The sequence below is a fragment of the Cyprinodon tularosa genome, unplaced genomic scaffold, assembly GCF_016077235.1.
Source record: "Cyprinodon tularosa strain WSP-4 unplaced genomic scaffold, ASM1607723v1 ctg182, whole genome shotgun sequence".
In the NCBI taxonomy this organism is placed as follows: Eukaryota; Metazoa; Chordata; class Actinopteri; order Cyprinodontiformes; family Cyprinodontidae; genus Cyprinodon; species Cyprinodon tularosa.
This window is the reverse complement of record NW_024038624.1, coordinates 990,335-1,010,708: the sequence shown is the minus strand read 5'-3', so window position 1 is coordinate 1,010,708 and position 20,374 is coordinate 990,335. Positions and strand designations below refer to the sequence as shown.

At 40.5% G+C, this 20,374-nt stretch overlaps 1 protein-coding gene and 1 long non-coding RNA gene across 5 annotated transcripts in view; one reads left to right on the top strand and one right to left on the bottom strand.

Annotated features, from left to right (window-relative positions):
• Window positions 1–20,374, top strand: part of tprb (translocated promoter region b, nuclear basket protein) — a 42,128-nt gene that overhangs the window by 12,833 nt on the left and 8,921 nt on the right. For all 4 annotated transcript variants that reach the window (XM_038282405.1, XM_038282408.1, XM_038282407.1 and 1 more), the window contains exons 13-41: window positions 2,244–2,351; window positions 2,437–2,663; window positions 2,769–2,932; window positions 3,021–3,160; window positions 3,996–4,144; window positions 4,224–4,386; window positions 6,799–6,933; window positions 7,015–7,155; window positions 7,255–7,420; window positions 7,616–7,782; window positions 8,192–8,344; window positions 8,460–8,576; window positions 10,065–10,268; window positions 10,374–10,561; window positions 10,648–10,795; window positions 10,926–11,063; window positions 12,289–12,420; window positions 12,528–12,658; window positions 12,821–13,031; window positions 13,478–13,624; window positions 13,781–13,979; window positions 14,073–14,254; window positions 14,368–14,441; window positions 15,029–15,225; window positions 15,310–15,606; window positions 17,957–18,111; window positions 18,198–18,269; window positions 18,372–18,566; window positions 18,640–18,801. In XM_038282405.1, the coding sequence (XP_038138333.1) occupies window positions 2,244–2,351; window positions 2,437–2,663; window positions 2,769–2,932; window positions 3,021–3,160; window positions 3,996–4,144; window positions 4,224–4,386; window positions 6,799–6,933; window positions 7,015–7,155; window positions 7,255–7,420; window positions 7,616–7,782; window positions 8,192–8,344; window positions 8,460–8,576; window positions 10,065–10,268; window positions 10,374–10,561; window positions 10,648–10,795; window positions 10,926–11,063; window positions 12,289–12,420; window positions 12,528–12,658; window positions 12,821–13,031; window positions 13,478–13,624; window positions 13,781–13,979; window positions 14,073–14,254; window positions 14,368–14,441; window positions 15,029–15,225; window positions 15,310–15,606; window positions 17,957–18,111; window positions 18,198–18,269; window positions 18,372–18,566; window positions 18,640–18,801 (4,662 nt within the window). The remainder of the gene's footprint in view (window positions 1–2,243; window positions 2,352–2,436; window positions 2,664–2,768; window positions 2,933–3,020; window positions 3,161–3,995; window positions 4,145–4,223; window positions 4,387–6,798; window positions 6,934–7,014; window positions 7,156–7,254; window positions 7,421–7,615; window positions 7,783–8,191; window positions 8,345–8,459; window positions 8,577–10,064; window positions 10,269–10,373; window positions 10,562–10,647; window positions 10,796–10,925; window positions 11,064–12,288; window positions 12,421–12,527; window positions 12,659–12,820; window positions 13,032–13,477; window positions 13,625–13,780; window positions 13,980–14,072; window positions 14,255–14,367; window positions 14,442–15,028; window positions 15,226–15,309; window positions 15,607–17,956; window positions 18,112–18,197; window positions 18,270–18,371; window positions 18,567–18,639; window positions 18,802–20,374) is intronic.
• LOC119781816 lies at window positions 16,635–17,027 on the bottom strand. The gene is made up of 3 exons (XR_005280608.1): window positions 16,894–17,027; window positions 16,749–16,815; window positions 16,635–16,662 (listed from the first exon to the last, which is right to left on the bottom strand). It is a non-coding gene; the product is annotated as an uncharacterized LOC119781816 (long non-coding RNA).

The following is a 20,374-nucleotide window of genomic DNA, read 5'->3' as shown; positions in this document are numbered from 1 at the left end:
CTGCTTCTGTTTTATGGCGGTTGGCAAGCAACTTTATGATGTGCATTACCACCATCTACTTCAGTGGAGTGTGGATCGGGATGCTATGTATTTTCCCACTGAAAAATAAAAATAAATATTAACAATATTTACATAAATAAACTTATATCCTTTCTATCAATTTCGTTTTTTCAAGATTGTTTATCAAATTACAAAAATAATCATAAGTAGATTTTTTTCCCCCCAAAATATCTTGTATATTTAACTGTAATTTATTTTCTTGTAACCAACTTAATAATTCCCTTCTCTCCATAGAATATTTATAACAAAACAACAAAACATGCTCAACCGTCTCCCCTTGATAACAAAAACCACAACCTCCTGTTCCCATTCTAAATAAGTTTCCATTTAACCCTGTGTTTCCGAAACTTAATCTAGATATAACCTCTTTTTTATTCCTTTCCGTTCTCCTCATTTCACCAATTTTCCTTTGAATACTATAAAGCCACCTTCCAGTTCTATGCTCTTCCCACAGCTTCTGCCATCTTTCCGTAACCTTTTGTTTAATAATAGATTAAATTTTTTCCTTACTGAATGGTATCAATATATCATCCTTGTCACGTCAAGTCCCGCAGTGGAGGAAAAAAAAGGTAGAGGCTGTTTGTGAGCCTGCGAGCCTGCGGTCAGGGCAGCATGTGAGCCTGCGAGCCTGCGCAAGGGGTTACAAATCGCGAAAATACACATACAAATCCTTCTACGCATTTGTGCATCTCACGCGGCAGAAGAGTAGCAAAAATCACGTGTGTAAAGAGAGCCAACCAAAAAACCGCTTGACTTGTAACCAATGATTTGTCTGTATTTCTGGGTCTTGAAGCGAAAATACTTCAGACACAAGTGTCTCTGTGTGTGCTTACAGATTGATCTACACATTTGCAAGTCTCAGTACACATTTGCAAGTCTCAGTACACATTTGCAGATCTGAATACAGATTTGTGGATTTTTTTACACATTTGCAGATTGTTGTACAGACACACAAATCTCCTCACACATTTACAGATTTATTTACACATTTTCAAATCCCACTGCACACACACAAACCGAGATACAGACACACAACTCTCCACACACATTTGCAAATATTAAAGCTACCATTTTGACCCCATAGTTCTTCATATAGGCCAGTGGTTCCCAAAGATTTTCTTCTGGGCCCCCCTTTGGATTACAATAACATTTCCCCAACACCCCCACCCCCCCACCCCCCACCCCATTAAAAAAAAAGAAAAAAGAAACAACTGGGCACACACATCGTTCAACCAGATATAATAAATCTATACACATATTTTGTTTTTTAAACTCCACTGAAGTTTATTTCACACTTCAGGTTGCAACAAAACAAACTACACCATCTTTACAGTGGAACACTTTTGTGTAACTGTATTTTTTTTCATAGTTCTATACTGTTTATTAGAAGAGGATTCTTTGTTGTCTGTGTTATTTTAAACATATTTCTTTTTTTTTATTTGTAACAATATTTAACTTTGCTATAATCTATACATTAAAAAAGCCTCTGTGCAAAATGGAGTGAAAACATTTAACAGCTCCCTGAGAGTTTTTTCTTTGTACTTTAATCCTCCCATCTTTTCAGTGGCTGTTGTGAGCCTGCTTTTTGCTGTAGATCTTCTCAAATCTGGGTTGCAGTGTCACAACTGTCCATTATGCTCAGTCAAGCAAGCACTGTTTTTTTTTTTTTTTCTCTTCATTCATTCATCCATAGCGCTTCCCGCGCCCCCCCCTGCAATGGCATTGCCCCCCCCCCTAGGGGGGGAACCACTGATATAGGCCATTCTAGTTTGGGTTTTATGCACCTTGAGCTCTGCCTCCTGTAGAGCTCGCTGCAGGCTGCAAGTGGTAGAAAATTCAAGCAGACTTTTGATTTGAAAAAAAAAAAAAACATGAACCTTTTTTCCTTTCACAATTGCTCTCTTTTGTCTGTCACATTAAATCTCAAATTAAGTTATTGGAAAATGTATGTAAATATGGGGGGAAAAAAAGAAAAAAAAAAGACCTCTAGGGCAGTGGTTCCCAAAGTGTGGGGCGCGCCCCCTAGGGGGGGCGCGGGAAGCGGTATGGATGATGGGGGGCGTTGGAAATTTTATTATTATCCAAAGGGGGGCCCAGAAGAAAATCTTTGGGAACCACTCGTCTAGGGTTTGTATTTCTGTTAGCAGTCCCTTAAAGTTTTTGGTACTACGTGTTTTTTGCAGGAAGTTGACCGTCTGCAGAACGAGGCTGATGAAGCTAATAAGAAATCCACTGTCCTGGAAAGAGACAATCAGAGACTTGAACTCCAGGTGGCTGACCTGGCCAAACAGGTTGGTTTCAGCTCATTATGACCGCTTGGAGATAAAATCATTCCATTCTAGAAAATTCAGCCAAATGCTTCATTCATTCTGTCAGGTCCAAGTGCTGCTCATCGAGCTGGAAGAGGCCCGTGGGAACCACGTGCTTCAGGAGGAGGAGGTGAGCTCAGCTGACATCAGCAGCACATCGGAGGTGATCAGCCAACACTTGGTGACGTTCCGCAGTGTGGAGGAGCTCCAGAAGCAGAACCAGAGACTTCTTGTGGCCCTTAGGGACCTAAGCGCGGCCCAAGAGATAGAAGAGCAGGAAAGCACTGGCAATAAGTACGTCTCATGTTCTGATTCCTTTTGATTTCTTTTTCCTTAACATCTTGATAGCTGCAGGAAAAAACAAAATATGACTTAATTGACATTTTTTGACTGTTAAAGTCGTGTGGAGCTGGAAATGAGTTTGGCGAGGGCCCAGGCTGAGTTGGAGTCCCTGAAAGAGCAGCGCAGCCAGCAGATTAAGATGGCAGAATCCATCGTGAGGCAGAGGGACATGTACCGCATGCTGCTGGCCCAGGCTACAGGAGGGGCCTTCCCTCAACAAGGTGAGGGCGTCCTTAGAAAACATGTTTGAATGGACATTTTAGTTTGACTGGATTTCTGTGTCTGAGTTCATGGTTGCTCGATGTTTAGGAACATCAGTGGAGGAGTTTTCTTTGACTTCTACCCCTCGGCGTTCACCGGCGACCACTCCCACCACAGGAACTCCCACTGCACTCGGGGCTATGATGGAGTCTGCTGAGGCACTGGAGGCAAAGGCAGCTTTGCGACAGGTGATTGCAAAGCTCTTTTTTTTTTTTTATCAGAATAAAATAAGTGTTTATTTTACTATCATAACATTATTTGATTGATTTAAATCTGTGTTGGATCCTTTAGCTTAAACTGTTATAAGTATGACAGATATCCCTGTAAGCGAATGGAAACATTCTGCTTTTGAAACTGATCTATAGATCACTCCAACATGACGTCACTTCCAGTGTATTTTTTAGCAAATTTTAAGTGAAAGAAAAAGGCCATGCAGAAAAGATGGAGACTGAAGGCTAAGGTTTTAGGTTTTATTAGGAAGATCAGATAGTTCAGTTTGATATGCTAGTTTTTAGTTCTAAATTTAAAAACACCAAAATAGACCCTCAATACTTAATGCCAAATTTAAATGCAAGTTCATGGTTGTGTATTTCAATCTTGTAAAATATAAATGCAACTGAGAAAAAAAGTTTTGTCTAAATTTTGTAAAAAACAAAGCATTTGGCTCAGTTCTGCAATAGCTTTAGGATGCCACCAGATGGCGCTACTCACACTAGACATTTCCATACAAGCTGTGTTTCATGATCTATTTTTTTTTTTTATCTTTCACATGCAAGGAATCACTAAACCTCTAGTAAAAAATTTCTTTACGTCTTATTTGATGCAACTTTTTTTTTTTTTTTTATGTAAAGGCATCAAAGAACTCGCCTTCTTAGAACCCTCTCATAATATAACTTTGATTTGAAGAATCATCAAATGACTGAAGTCCCGGATGTATTATAATTTTGTTATTGCACTTAAAAAAAAAAAAAAAAAAAAAATCTGTTTAGAAAAGTAAATCAATTTGTCTGCTTTTATGTATAGTTGCAGGAAGTGTTCTCAGCCTATAAGAAGGAACGGCTGGAGAGCGATAAGATGATGAACGAGCAGAACGAGAAGCTCCAAGAGCAGCTCTCTGACCTCCGCTCTCAAAATGCCAAAATATCAACTCAGCTAGAGTTTGCATCGAAAAGGTAAAGATTCACAGAACGCAGCAAATCTACTTTGTATCTGCAAGAACTTTGCTCTCATGACTTTTCTCTAAACCTTCAGGTATGAGATGCTGCAGGATAATGTGGAGGGCTACAGGAAAGAGATTGCTTCCCTTCGGGAGAAAGAACAGAAGATGGCTGCTTCCACACAGAAACTAGAGCAGACCGTCCACACGTTGAGAGAGGATCTGAAGGCTGTGAACGAAGAACTCTCCATGACTAAGGTTTACCAGCCTGCTAAAGCCTGCATACCCCATAAGTTGACATTTAAAAACACAAACCTTCCTCTCACACGTTTATGCTTCCTAATACAAGACTGGCCATGAATTTCTGATGGTTATTTGTCACTCTCTTCACATTTTGTTGCATCGTAGGACTTGTCGACATATTCTACCACCTGGACTGTAAATCTCTGCAGGTTTTCCAGAATTACCATAAATCTCCCTATCCCTGCTCTGATAAATCCTCTTTACCTGCTCTGATGGTTCACAGTTAAACCAAACTCCATTTTCAAATGAAGCGCTGAAGCTTTTTGATCTGTTTTAAACTACTATTTATCTGTTTCTTGGTCTTTAAAACCTCAGAGGCCATGCAGAACAATGGGATTTATACTGAGATCAAATTTTGGGCCGAAACAATCAGTTTAGTCGTGATTGATTAATTATTGGGAGTAGGGCTGCAACAACGAATCGATAAAATCGATAAAAATCGACTTTTAAAAGCGTTGGCAACGAATTTCATCATCGATTAGTTGTGTCGCGCGATTAATGCGTCATCCGCTGCCGCCATTATCACTGCCACTTGACTGAAGGGGAAGAAAAAAAAAGATACGGCAGAGCGAGTCAGCGCCGCAGGTGCGCAGTGTTTCCAACTCAGCGACTTAGTCGCTATATTTAGCGACTTTTTAGACCCCTCCAGCGACTATTTTTTTTTTAAAAAAAGTGACTAGCGACAAATCTGGCGACTTTTTACGGTGTCATTGGCGGCTTTTGGAGACTCTTACGTGAAAGCATGTATCGTTCCTACTCTTGTCCTCCAGCGGCAGCTGCTGCCGTGGGGCGCCTCCCCTCTCCCAACCCCGTTCTCCCGCAGGAATCTCTCTCAGCGCTGCAATCAGAGCCGCAGGATGTACTTGGAGAAGCATCCCGCTGCAGCCTGTTTCAGCGTCCAGACTGCAAATGAAGCGCGCATGTGCCGGGATTGACGGTGCAAATTGATCACAATAATTAAAATAGCCTTTATAAATAAATTATCTTGCAAATTATGAGGGCAAGGCTTTTGAAGTTTAAATCTTCTGGCAAAGATAAAGTAAAGAAGATCCTGCAATTTATGGAAGTAAAGTATAAAATCCAGCAAGATCAGTAATATGTCAATTAATTATCTGCCACATTCCCATGTAAATATCTGTCTTTGGAGGATGTGTTTTTTAGCACCCCTAGTTCTCTCATTTTTATTCCAAATACAATTTATAATTTGAATCACAGGGCTATTTTTATCTCTATGGTTCAGTATTTTCTTAAGTAGCAACTTTAACTGCTATACTTTCCTGTCTTAAAAGGCAGAACTCTTCTAGTCTAAAAAAACAAACTCATTTGTTGAAATGGGGGGGCCTATTGTTTGAACCCCTTAGGGGCTTTAGAAAACAAAAATGCCTTTTTTTGCGCTTTATGAAACAAAGTACACTATATTTTGTGGATGTACAGCTACATTTTTCATGTAAGTTTGCGTAGTTTTAACACAAACATTTATTTTTCATATTGCACCAGTACAGTTAATGAGCAACATGTACTTGTGTGCTTGTTTGTTCTGTCTAAAATGTTTATTTTGGAAAAAAATATTAATATTATAAAATATAATATATATATATATATATATATATATATATATATATATATATATATATATATATATATATATATATATATATATTAAATAAAATAAAAATATTTTTTGTCCGATTCATCGATTAATCGATAAAATAATCGGCCGATTCATCGATTTTTAAAATAATCGTTAGTTGCAGCCCTAATTGGGAGGAAGCCTCGTGGAAGGCCCAGGACACGCTGGAGGGACGAAATCTCTGAGCTGGCCTGGTGTCGCCTCGGGGTCCCACCAGAGCAGCTGCAGGAGGTGTGTGGGGATTGGGAAGTCTGGGTATCTCTGCTTAGACTCCTCCCTCCACGACCCAGCCCAGGATTAAGCGGATTGATTATTGAAATAATCAACTTAGTTGTTGATTTAGTAATGGATTAATCATTAACTTGAGCATAGAGACTCTAAAACTAGCCTTTAGCTGAAAGAGAAGCACACTCAAAACAAAAATAACAAAATGTAAAAAAAAAAAATTATATTTTTAGCAAAATAGTTGCTTGTTGAATTACACACAGTGTTTACTTATCGACTAAACTCTAAATAGTATTGATTCTTCTACATAAAATGAGAGTAATTGGAATATAAAAAGTGAATTGATGTAAATGTCTCATTTTTAGGCTTTTTTTTTTTGGGGAAACATGTTGAAAAAACATAAATTGACTAATTTTTAACTTCAAGGCTTTGAAGGCTTTAAAGTCACTGTCTCTTAGCGGAATCAAGCTGCCAGAAGAGATCCTCATTCTTGACTTTAACTTGTTCTTTAGGGTCAGGTTGAGAACCTGCGCAAGGAGAGAGACATGCTGAAGCTGGTGGAATCCAGGCTGACCCAGGAGAAGGAGGCGACCATGAGCCAGCAGCAGAGTCAGAACCTGCTGCTGAATAATCTTCAGGCCATACAAGTAATTTAACATTTCAGTTTACCTGCAGATTGTAAGAGACAGGTAACTGAAGCTCAAAATGCTGACTCTTCTGCACCGCAGGCCACGCTGGAGCGGTCCGAAGCCGATGCACGTCAGCGTCTGAACAGCCAGATTGAAAAACAAGAGCAACAGATCTCCCAGCTTCAGAAGAGGCTTGAGCAGGAAGTGGAACAGCGCCATCTAAACAACAGGAACCAAGAGGTAGATCTAACATTGAAGCTCTTCACATTAACGAAAAATTGAAGTTATATTTTAAACATGGAGCCTTAACAGAGGCATTTATGTGTTTAATATGAGCAGATCCAGCTGCTAGATGTCAAGAGGCAGTTAGAAACTCAAGTAGCCCTTCATCAGAAAACAAAGGACCTGCTGAATGCTGCTGAGCTGGAGCTCAACACTCTGAAGATGCAGCAAGGCCGTCCTGAAGCACGTCTTACCCTGAGCTCTCCGTCCACACCCATCAGAGGTCAGCTGGAATGCTTTTAACCAAAAATATGTAGAACTTTCAAGATGTTTGAATGTGCGTGCAAACAATGTCGTACAGCTTTATTGCCATGGTTTAACCCATCTTTGAAGTGTTTCAGCCACAAGACAAACATGTGGAATAGTTTTTCCTTTTGCCTTGGCGCACACACCAACAAACTGTTCTGCTCTGTTCCAGGCCTGCAGGGTTCGGATCAAGAAAGGGAGGAGCTGAAAGGCCGCCTGCAGCTGGCCGAAACCCGAGCGGAGGAGCTGGCAGAGAGCCTCAGGGCTGCCACCTCCAGCATGGAGCAGTACAGAGCCATGGCCCAGAGCTTAGAGCAGTCCCTGGAGACGGAGAAACAGGTCAGGAGGCGTTTAGACAGGTTTATGGCTCTCTAAGACTATAAAGGGTTAACATGCCTGTCACCTGTAAACCAATAACTTTCTGGAGGTTTTAAACTTTTACCTTTTTACACTAAAACAGAAATGCGATGGAAAAGCAGCAATAACGGAAACAGAGATTTTATTACTGAGCGTTGTATATTTTGGGAAAAAAAAAGCAGAATAAAACACATTATGACAAGACTTCTGTTATTACCATTATGAGTTAGTACTGATGTATCAAAGAAAAGGAAAAAAATACCAATAATTATCTTTTTAAGACAAAAGTTTGACTTTTCATGGTTCTTGGAGAGCCAGCACATAGAATGAAGCAGATCAACTCAATCAAAGTGAATTTCTAACAGCTGCATCGATGTCTGCTTTGTGCCAGGTAACAGAGCAGGCCCGGCTGTCAGTTGAAGCTTGTTTTAAGGAGGCAGAGGAGCAGCGGCGGACGCTGGAGGAGAAGCTCCTAGAAGCAGAAAAGCAAAAGGAGGCTTTAGAGGAGCAGAAGAGAAAAGACCTCTCATCTTTGGAGGAGCAGGTACAAAATCCACCTTTATCAGCCTGTGGAGATCACAAATATAATGGGTTTGAGTTGTTGTTTGTTCACTATTTAATAACTGATTAGCTCACTGACATCCTTTGTTGCTTGTTAGATGAATGACGTGAAGAGAAGTCTCAGCAGTGCCCAGGCAGATCATGAGGCGGTGCTCCAGGAGCTGGCTGTAGCTAAAACCCAGTTGCAGCAGACTCTTCAGGACAGCCAGGAGCAGGTAAGCAAATCAGCAACCGGTTCATGTAGCTTCATGAACACGTTCACTACAGTCAGGAGGAGGATTTGTTTTAGAGAAAATAACGGCTTTATGCGTCTCTGAGGGTATTTCACCATACAAATGTATATTAAAATATTTTGATTAAAATAATTTTATTTTTATTTATGTAACTCGAGTAGCATTATTAAACTTGGATGTTTCTTTTGACTACAATTTCTTATGCTACAAAATAAATTGCAGAAGTGATAATTTCACAAAGAACCATGCTAGTGGAGCTTCATAATTGGGATTAAAGATATTTAAAGTATATATATTTATATATCTCAATACCCTTGCAACAGCCCTGGATAATAATCCTGCTATAAAAAATGTGGACGCATTTTATATACCGTACATGCCCCATGCACCTTTCTCTTCCTTTGGCACCTTCTTCTTCTCTTTTTGACTATTTGAACTAATGTAACGAGTACATTTCTCCACTGTGAGATCAATAAAGTCAATCCATCATTTCCTTCTTCTCAGTTTTAACTTGAATTAAGAAATTTGAAACGATAGAAGTGGTTCCAGTAAATTGAAACCATCATCACTCACCAGGGCACACCACATTTAGCAGTTAAGCTATACTTTATTTCTAAGTGATGGAATTTAAGAATAATAAAGTTTATGCTCTTGATATTGTACCTGAGCTTTAATTTAGCTTAATGCTTCCTTCTGTCATTGAAGGGAACTAAAACCTTAAAGCAATCCAGAGCTGTGAGATTTCCTGTTTGGATCTTCTTGTTCTACCAAGGTGGCCTACTAGTTGCTTTTTGGCTTTTATATGTTTTATGTTAATTTTTAGATTATATTTATTCAATAATGGATATGATTTAAAAGGCATTTCAGATATTTTTTATGATCAGTCTATGATTACGTTATTTTTCTCAGAGGTTTTGGGTTTTATGTAGTTTTATATGTTTTGTGTTTTTAAAAAGAATTTTTTTTAAAGATGTCTCATTGAAGGACTTTTATAAACTTGGCAAAATTCTAATTATACATTTTTTTTTGTTTGGCATTTTGTTTATATCTATATTGAAATTATACAATGTTGACCAAATTAAGAAACAGACATTGTGATATAAGAGTTAGCTCTATCACCTAATTACAATTTATAGATGAAAGAAAAACAAAAGCTGTTACTCAGACAGTAGGAGCAGGATTTTTTGATACCCAACTTTTTTCGTTCCACTCAACTTTTTATTTCATTAAAACATTAAAAATATTTTTGAATACCTCAGTGCAGTGACTCCTAAACTTTACCACCGCTTCAACAATTGAACAAACAAAATTCAACAAACCGTCTCCTTTAAACCTTTAAACCAACACCTTTAATGATTTTAACTTTTCATTTATTATGCAAGATCAATAAGTATTGCTATCAATAAATAAACAGCTTGTTGGGAGTCCTGTGTACAATGTTCTAACAAAAAATTAAATCCTTTTTCTAAGGCTAAGCTGGCAGCTGAAGCTCAAGATAAATATGAGCGGGAGATGATTCTGCATGCAGCTGACGTTGAGGCGCTGCAGGCGGCCAAGGCTCAGGCTCTGCAGGCTGCAGAGCTCAGACACCAGCTGGAAGAGAGAAACCAGCGGGTCAGCTCTGAGATGCTGGAGGCCAGAGTCTCCTGGGAGGTGCAGGAGAAGATCATTAAGGTTGGCTCTGAATTACCTCTGCAGTTCAAATACAATTTAAAAAGTTGCTGCAAATCAAGCCAGGTTTTCTATAAACAAAATGCTTGTATCCACAAAATCTCCCAGGAGGAAATGTCTAAGATGGAAAGTCGTTATGAGGAGTTGCAGAGACAGAACACCCTCCTGCATGAGCAGGTCCAGACCATGAGCACCAAGATGGCTGCCAATATTCAGCGAGCCGCCAATGAGAGCTCGCTGAATGTTTCTTTGACTGAAGAGGGAAAATCTGAAGACCAGCTGCTTGAGATTCTCAGGTAACCAAGTGATCTCTCATCACTTTCCTACCTGATTGTTTTTCCTCCATTAAATTTACTTTGACGGTCTTCACCTTTTCCAACAGGTTTGTGCGTCGAGAAAAGGAGATTGCTGAATCCCGGTTTGAGGTGGCCCAAGGCGAGAGTTTACGTCACCGTTTGAGGGTTGAACACTTGGAGCAAGAGCTTAAGGAGGTGCAGGACAGTTTGTCTGCTGCAAGAGAGCGAATGCAGGTACATATTAAAAACCAAAGGAGCAAAACCTTAAAAAAATATCAAATCAAAGTATTAATCCACTCTGTACGGGAGTTTAAAAAAAACCCTTTTTATGTTCTGTTTCTGATATCTCAATGATTTGTCTCAGGTGACTGCAAAGACTCTGGCTCAGCACGATGAGCTCATGAAGAAGACTGAAACGATGAATATCTTAATGGATACCAACAAGATGCTGAGAGAAGAGAAAGAGAAAATGACTCAAGAGCTGCAGGAACTCCAAGCTAAGGTGTCCACCTCATTTTATTGTAAAAAGCTGGTAGGATGTTTGAAATTATTTGTACGTCAGCGGTAGGCTGCTGTAGAGTTCTGTTGGGGATTTATAGCGACCTGTAAATTACACCATTTCAAACCTAATTTGAGGTCTTTAAAGATGCATTTTCTGTGCTAACCGGTCCACATAGAGCAGCAGCTGCAGTAGTAGGGGTCGGCATTTATCATATTTATATCATATTTGTATTTGATATAGTTTATCTTGATAAGTTTCTATTCTTAACAATTAGATTTATTGTCAACACAACAAATTTGAATTAGTGATGATAAAAACAAAAAAAATTGGTAAATTTTATTTTTCATTGGGGCAAATTTATAGAAACATGATTAAATGCGAGACCCAGGACACGCTTGAGAAACTGTTTCTCGGCTGGTCTGGGAACGCCTTGGGGTTCCTCCTGAGGGGCTAGAAGAAGTGGCTGGGGAGAGGGAAGTCTGGGCCTCCCTTCTTAAGCTGCTGCCCCCGTGACCCGACCCCGGATAAGCGGAGGAAGATGGATGGATGGATGCTAGATGTAACACTTTACATCACATTTTATATATATATATATATATATATATATATATATATATATATATATATATATATATATATATACTTTTTTTTATTCTTTTTATGTTAGAGTAGTGTTTGTGATTGTGGAGCTATGGTTACTGTGCCTTGCATTCACAGTTACTTTAAAGAATTAAAGAAGTGTCATCATCAGTTTTGTAGTTATCACAATAATGACACAGAATAGAATTATAACATTTTTAGGTCATGTTGCCTAAATGGTACTTCTAATACACAGCCAAAGATCAAAAGACTACAAAAGGGCTCAACTATAAACTTGAACACAAACCAATATTTAGTCATGTGTTCTTCTTGCCAGTGATGCTCTTAAGTCTCCTATCCTGTCAGGTTGTTTATAGCTTTTTTCCATTTTTATTGGTGAAAGCCTTAGACCAATAAATCATGACGGTTCATTTTACATATTTTTTTGTTTCTTGTTTTTACGTTATTTCAAATGTTTTTCAACTTTTGGATCCAGTTCGCCATCTTAGAACGACTAGTTAAAAAACCCAACTGGAAGGGAAAACCAGCAGTGAATAATTACTGTGTGATATTTGCTAGAACTGCATCTATTCACCTGTTAACATTTATTAAAAAACTCAAATTCAGACTTTTACGCATCTTTCAGGTACAGAAGCTTGAGTCGGACATCTTTCCTCTGCAGCAAAGTAACTCTGAGCTGAGTGAGAAAAACGGCATGCTGCAGGCGGAGAAGACGATCCTGGAGGAGGAAATCAAGCGCTGGAAGGCTCGGACTCAGGTCAGCACACAGACTGGAAGTTCATTAGGCCCCAACAGAAACAAAACGGTTGTTGTTTTTTTATTTAACATGTTGCTGCAGCCATCTTGTTTTCAATGTCCCTCCAGAATTTACTGATTCAGCAGAAAGATTCAGATCCTGACGAGTACAAACGGCTGCATACTGAGAAAGAGACTCACCTGAAACGCATCCAGCAGCTGACTGAGGAAAACACTAGACTCAAAGCTGAGCTCAACAAGTAAGAGATTTCTTCTTTTTTTGGAATAAAATGTTATGGCTGCATCAGAGATGGACAAGAAGCTGAGTAAATGGTTTACAGATTTGGTTTCCTTTGGGATCAATAAAGTATTTTTGAATTATTAAAGTAAAGCCCTTATTTTTTCTCCTTGTCGCTGGGTAGGATGAATAACCTGACAACCACGCTGCAGGGACAAATACAGAACATGCGCGACACTATGAACAAGACGAACGATGAAAGGAACAACCTGAAGAAGGAACTAGAGACTAAGAACCAGGAGATCCAAGAGAAGGCCAGAACCATCACCCAGGTGAAGAAAATCGGACGTCGCTATAAGACACAATATGATGAGCTCAAGGTGCAGCATGAGAAGGTGAGTTTCTTCCTGCTTTTCTTTAAACACTTTAAGATAAAGTGGATGGTTGCCTGTTGTAAATTATTGGATCAATAATAATAAAAGGTTTTATCCAAACTTGAATATAAGTTGGGGGTTTTTTTCACCATCCTGTATGGATAATATGTAACGCCATTCTATAAAAGAGCAGTTGCTATAGTATTGCTCTTTCTCAAAGCCTGATTCTGTTAACTGATCCTTTTCTAATTTCACACCAGACACTGTCCCTGTGTAATAATCCCTTTGGGATTATTAAAGTTTTTCTTATTCTTATTGTTGTCATGCTAGCCTTTTTATTTTGGGTTTTGTAAGTTTACATTTTTGTTTCCTATGTCTGGCCACCTGTCTGAACCGATTAAGATGAAAATCTGTTCCAGTTACAAGCTAATTTCCCTGCTGATCTCCACCGTTTTTATGTCATGCAGCTTGTTAATGAGGCTGCAGCAGGTCCATCCCAAGACGAGGAGGCACGGCAAGCTTCGGCTCAGGAGCTGCAGAACGTCAAAGATGCCTTGAATCAGGCTGAAACCAGAACCAAGGAGCTGGAGGGACAGCTGGAGAACATCAACAAGGTGAGACATCACAAGTATCAAAATTTTTAAAACAGAAAACACTGCATGCAACCTTCTTTTAAACAAACCTGTCTGTTTCACATCTTTTAAGACAGTGAAATTTTATTTTCATGATGGCTTTTATTTATAAAAATAAATAAAAACTATCTTGAGCAGGTGGTCGCAGAGCGGGAAACTGAGTTGCGTAACGTCCAGGAACAGTCCTCCAGACTGCAGACGGAGCTGAATCGGCTGAGACAGGAGCTGCAGGAAAAGGCTTCTCAGGAGGAAGGTCTGAGAAAGCAGATGGCCGAGAAGGACGAGAAAACCAGAAAGGCCCTCCTGATGGCCAGACAGAAGATCAGCCGTGTCACAGGTGTGAAGATGTTTTCATTTTACTTCCCATCACATCCAGGAAAGATAAAAAAGATTCACAGATTTTATAAAACAAATTTACATGGTTGCATAGAGCTACATAGAGAGAACGAGGAGCTGAAGCAGCAGCGTGAGGAGCTGGAGGTCCGAGTGAGCGCTCTCAAGTCTCAGTATGAAGGCCGACTTAGCAGACAAGAGAGGGAGCTCAGAGATCTGCGGGGTCAGCAGGAGAGGCAGGAGCAGAGAGACGAGCCAGCAGAGGCGGGTCCAAGCAAGGTGAACATCCACACGTTCAGCCTGTTAAAAAAATACAGTCTATTTACTGGAGTTTTTGTGAATCCTCTTTCTCAAACTTGGTTTTAAAGAACTAACTATATTGCTCATTTCAGATTCAAGAACAACAAAGGACGACGGAACAAAGGCAGATCAGCCTGAAGACGACTCCAGCTGCAGAGAGGGGCAGGTAAACGTTGAAAATAATCTTCAATTAGCATTTTATTAGCATTGGAATACAGTATCATACAGAAGTCAAATAGCATGGCCATTATAATTTATTAGCTGCACTTGTAAAACAGTTTAACCAATCAGGAGTGGTAAATGGAAAGCTTTTCTCTGTCAGTACCTGCTCCATTTAACACCATGCTTCTCTAAACAGTCCAGGTCTTTTTTTAAATTACAGTCACGTACCAAATTAATGTTGCAAAGGTAGCTCTGTAAATTGGAAGTTTGTAGATCCCAGTCACACGCAGTCTTCTGACTCTTCTTTTCATCTCACGGTCAGTTTTCAGCCCAGGCTGACTTGAGGGTTAAAAAAAATGAGCTGGCACCAAGTAGGGGTTGTTTTCAACAAGGTGCAGTAGTCTGCTTTTTACCTACTGACCAGCAGTGCTCAGCAAACATTTCATCCTCTAAGTTGACCCAAATATCAGGACAAACTCTTTGAAAGCAGTTTAATAATGTGGTATTATGATAAACCAGCCCTCTCCTAATCAGAACAGTTTTCTTTTTCTCTAAAAATGTTTTTGAGATCACTTTGTTTTTTCACTCTAGTGCAAGCGCCTCTGAGCCTCCAACTGCCAACATCAAGCCCACCCCTGTGGTGGCCACAGCCAGCAAACAGCCTGTGAACCCAGGCAACAAGCCCACTCCGCGAGCTAGCATCAGACCTATGATTACCCCTGCCCCTGTGCCCACTCCAACACCCACCGCTACAGTCATGCCAACCACACAGGTGGAGACCCAGGAGGGTAAGTCCAGCTGCAAGACCCCGACTAAAAAAATTAAATCCTCCCCTTATTTTCTCCCAATCTCAACCTGAACTTCACCCACAGCCATGCAGTCTACAGAAGCGCCACCCGTGGAGCATGTGACTGTGTACGGAAGTGCCAGCGGCTCCGTACGCTCCGCCAGCCCCAACGTCCAGACCACTTTGGCCAGCTCCATGCTGACCGTTCAGCAGACTCCAGCTCAAGCCACCGCCTTTGTTCAGCCAACACAGCAGCAGAGCGTGACCCACCCAGAACCCGACAACCGGGAGCCTTCACCTGTAGCAGTCGAGGCCACGCCGAGTTCTCAGGTGGAATGGCCTTCAACATCCTCCTCCTCATCCTCCTCTGTGTTTGGCACAGGTGAGAAATCTGGTTGGGAAAATGGCAAAGGTACCTGTGCACATTGGATATTTAAACGTCTCAGTCACAAATATGTGACAGTGGTGCTTAGACGTGAAGAAGGAGATCTCACTACATAAAATGAAATCTAAATAACTAACTTTTTTCTACAATAGTGCTTTTTTTCTTAAATTAGAAGGTAAACGACACACTTTGCCAATGGAGCAAGACAATTCACGTTTAAAATAAGAAAATGCATTGTCCAAGTGCATATTATTTAATTATTTTATGAGCAAAAAACTCATTCCATTTGCAAATCATCTTTATCTTCTCAAATTAGGGTTAAATGCACTTAATAAATGTTTACCTATTCCTTAAAGAAATAAGTGTAAAGCAACTTTACCAAATTGCTGAAGATTCTCAGTTATCGAGGTCATAGTCATTCCGTAAAAGTTTGAAAAACAATCCACTGGACTTGGTTTCCAAGGTTTGAAAAGACGTTTCACTTCACCTCTGTATTAAACCATGCTCTCAAGGAAACAGAAACTTAGATGATGAGAGTGCTTGGGTAATAAGAGAGCTTCATTTGTGATACAAAACTTGTGTAACCACCCGCGCAAGGATGAAACAAACTCAGTCCTAACAATATACGTTCTTTATTAAACAAATAGACAGAAAATCCTTTACCTCTCCTTCTACGAAACTGATAGCCTAGGGTAGACAATATAATATTTAAACTCTGACATTAGTGGATGGCGGACAAACCCGCATAACCAGAACCAGAAAAGTCGCACACTTATAAGGCTTCACAGCAATCAGGTGAAAAAAACACTGCACACAATCACCACTCAGCACTGCAGACGATCAGATGCAATATAACATTGTCTACCAGCTCACAGCCTCGTGGGAGAGTGAACAAGGAGAAAACAAACAGATCAATGAAAAAAAGATAAAAAAAACAAAACAGTTAGTCCGCCCTCACAAGTAAACAACGGGACCAAAGACATCAAACAGGGTCGGACTAACTAAAAGAAACAAAACATAAATATAGGACAGCAGGAGCAACAAAAAACATCTCTGTAAACAAACAGAAAACACCAAATTACAAAAATAATACAATCAAAATATTATTTTAATAACTACCTTAAAATCTCAAAAAATACCTGTATCGCGTACACCACCCTCATCTGCCTGTATACACAGCCTGGTCTAAAAAACCCGCAGGGCCTCCTAACAAGGAAAAGAATGATTAAAATTTACATTCGTCATAATAAAAGTTCAATATAACCACACTCTAAAAACACTCACCCACATTCTTGACAAATCTACGTGTGGAACCCAGATACGTCCTGGCGTCCCATGGAAACTGACACCTTTTAAGAAAGTTTGCAGCTTCCGCTTTTATACTGCTTGGACCACGCCCACCATACCACCTGTAACACTTGTATGATTGTCAAAGAACATAAAATATAAAACCCATATATATCCACCTCTAGGAAGCTTTCTCAATTCAAATGTCTGGATCCGCAGTGAGTTTGAATCTTTATATAGCAAGGCCTTGCGGGTCGTTTGGTTCCATTATTGTTGTTATTATTATTATTTAAACTTTCCCAAATGATCACACTGGAGCGTTGCAAAAAATTAAAAATCAGAGCCACAGCCCAGCACCACAGTTCCTCCACCCACTCCCCCCACCAGTCCCACCCTCGCACCCCACGGCGCCATACACCTTCCCTCCTCATCCCAGTACATGTTGGAAAAGCATCAGTTTTAGCCTTTTTCATGCTTAGACGTTTCTTCAGCTCTTTTTGTAGTTTATTCCAGATCTTCACACCACTGACAGAAATGCACATTTTCTTCATGGTGGTTTGAACCCTCAAGGCTCTGCAGTCATGTTGTCCCCTGTAGTCATAGTCCTCCACTTATAGTCCCCCACTCAAAAGCTGTGTGAGAAAACAGTTGTTTATTTCTAGCTTCATACATAAACTGAGCTGTTTGAAATGTTAGCCAATCTGGGAGTTTGAGGAGGCAGATACTTTGTATGATTGTGGAGTTCTGCCTCATGAACGATTCAGATGGCCCTTTTTTGTAATGTGGATAATGAGGTTTTATAGGTGTTGCTTCATATTTCTACGCAGTGACTCAAGTAAACAGAATAGGAAAAGCAGCATGATTTAGGAAATGTTTAGCTTTGCTTAGAATAGCAATACTTCTGGATATTTTAGTTTGAATGTATTTTATAAGGTCTCCAGCAACTTTCAATGCATTAGAGAAAATAACAAGAAAAACACTTCCTACATTTAGTTTTTTTTGTTCTGTAAATATTTTTAATTTGCCGGTATATATGGTGTTAATTGCTCCTTTTCTTCAGTTTCAGCAACACCTGGGTCCTCCGCCATGTCCAAGAGGCCAAGAGAGGAAGAGGAGAACAGTGCCGCGTTCACGGAGGTGGAGCCCACCCAAGAGGACACATCCAGGGCTCCAATACCGAAAAAGCTGCGCATCATCCAGAGAGTGGGGCCAGAGGTAAGAAGAGATGATGGAGCAAGTTTTCATCCCCCTTAACTGTTCTGTAGGTTTTTACAGAAATGCTGTCTTGATTGATCTCCCAGGAGGAAGTGATGGTTGAAGAGAGCGCCGAGGCTGAGGGGGTGGTGCCATCAGACAGCCAAGATGGAGCAGAGGCAAGTCATTTTTGTAGCCGTTAATTTAACTTTCTAGAGCGTTTTCCTCCACCCTGCCTCTTTTATTTGACTTTATCAAAGCGTGACATTTCTGCCCTGCAGATGGAGTTTTCACACCTTGAGGAAGCGGAGGAAGAAGCAGCCTCTCAGTCAGTCCCAGCAGAGCCAGGGGCCACCTCGAGCCAAAGTGAAACACCCGATCAGCTGCAGCAGGAGGTCATCGTCATACTGACTGACTCTGAAAGTGAAGGAGAAGAGGAGGAGGACGAGGAGGAAGAGGAAGAGGGAGAGGAGCAGGTAGGGGTATTGGTTCAAAAACGCTTTTATGAAATGTCTCGGGTTTCTCTCATTGGTGCTTTCTATCTTTTAGGATTATGCAGAGGAGGAGGAAGACGAGGAAGAGGAGGATGATGAGGAGGACGATGAAGAAGATGAGGAGGAGGAAGAAGATGGAGGGATGGAGGAGGAAGGAGACGAGAGTAATGAAGGAAGCGGGGACGGCAATGAGGCTTATGAGGGAGACGATACAGAGGTTGGTTAAAATGATTCGTCTGCCCCCCCGTCTAAATGTTCAGCTCACAGCCCCCCCCCCCATCCCTGTCATGCTTTTAGGGTAGACTCTCTCAGGCCTTCCAGCTCATGAACTCATTTGTTCCACTGCCTGTTTTCAGTTTTACTCAACCTTCTTGTCTTATTTCGTAATTTTTGTCTCTGTTTACTTTAGCTGTTTAATGTTCACCTTTTTCTTCTCTTTTGCACGTGTTCAGTCTGATGACTCTGTGTCTGAAATGTGACATTTTACCCCCGTTTGCAGACCGAGGCATAGAGTAACGTCTTGCACGTAGAGACGGGGGTTGTTTTCTAATATCAGGTTATTTTTCAGCTGTTACAGTTATTTTCACAGCAGTTTTGTCACTCGGGACCAGACACTGCATCACTTGGAGAGCATCATGTCTATTTTGTCTCACATGCCACACATAAGGGAAGAAGCTTCCTTAGGAGGCTCCCACCTCCAGTCAGGATCTATAAGTTCTGAAAATCTGAGAACAATATTTAAATTAAACCAGTTGGTTCTGACATTATAACTTGGCCTGTTTCATTCTGGAAATCTAGTCCTTTCCATGATGGCTTCCCTTTCCAATGTAAACCCCCAGAGTGGCTTCACAGAAAGAGAAGGGTACAGACGGCTGCTTTTGTCCTCAAGGAAACGGAGGAGGGTTGCATAAGCTTGGAGAGAACAACAACACTGTGGGGGAAAACTGCACCCTGTACCCTTGTAAACATGGTTAAGATGAAACATGGAAACTGGTCCTCAATGTCCAATATTATTATTAAGGTCCAACAATGAACAACAACTAAACATTGGTCAACCAGTGTCCCGACCTACATCTGGCAGAACCTGTAAAAGGGGCTGAAGGTGAGGGTGATGGCAAGAGGCCCTCTTTTCTCAGACTTAAAGATGTTTCCATTGATTATTGAGTCAAAATACATCAGAGGCTAAACATTTTTCTAACGTTTAGTTTTTACTGCTTTTATATCTTTATCCTGTGAAAAATGCCTGTGTGGGTGTGTGTATATGTATAGGCCTATATGTATTAGGGGTGGAACGGTTCACAAAATCCACGGTTCGGTTCACGGTTTTCGGTTCGGTTTGGTATATGTTTGTTACACCGAAAAATAAAAAAATTAATTAAAATTATAAAAATTTATGAAAAAATAAAAATTTATGAAAAAATCCAATAAAATTAATGAATTGTAATTATTTTTAATGATCCGCGGAAACCATGGATCATTTCCGCATGTTTTGCTGCTTTGAATTTAATCTCGCGCATGCCCTCTACCATCTCCAAGGAACTCAGAGCGGAGCGGACGGGAGCCACAGTGGAGGCTGTAGGCTTTGCTTTGTGCAGGCGGTCTGGAGCGGAGCGCTGACGGGAGTATGTGGGATTTCGGGGTTAGCATGACATGTTGGTCATGTTGCTGTTAGCATAAACAAAATGTGTTGCACAATGGTTGCACACTGTTGCACTTTTATTCACAACTTTCTTTCCGCTGTCATCGTAGGTCACTCTAAATGCAAAGCGCTCCCATACAGCAGACCTATA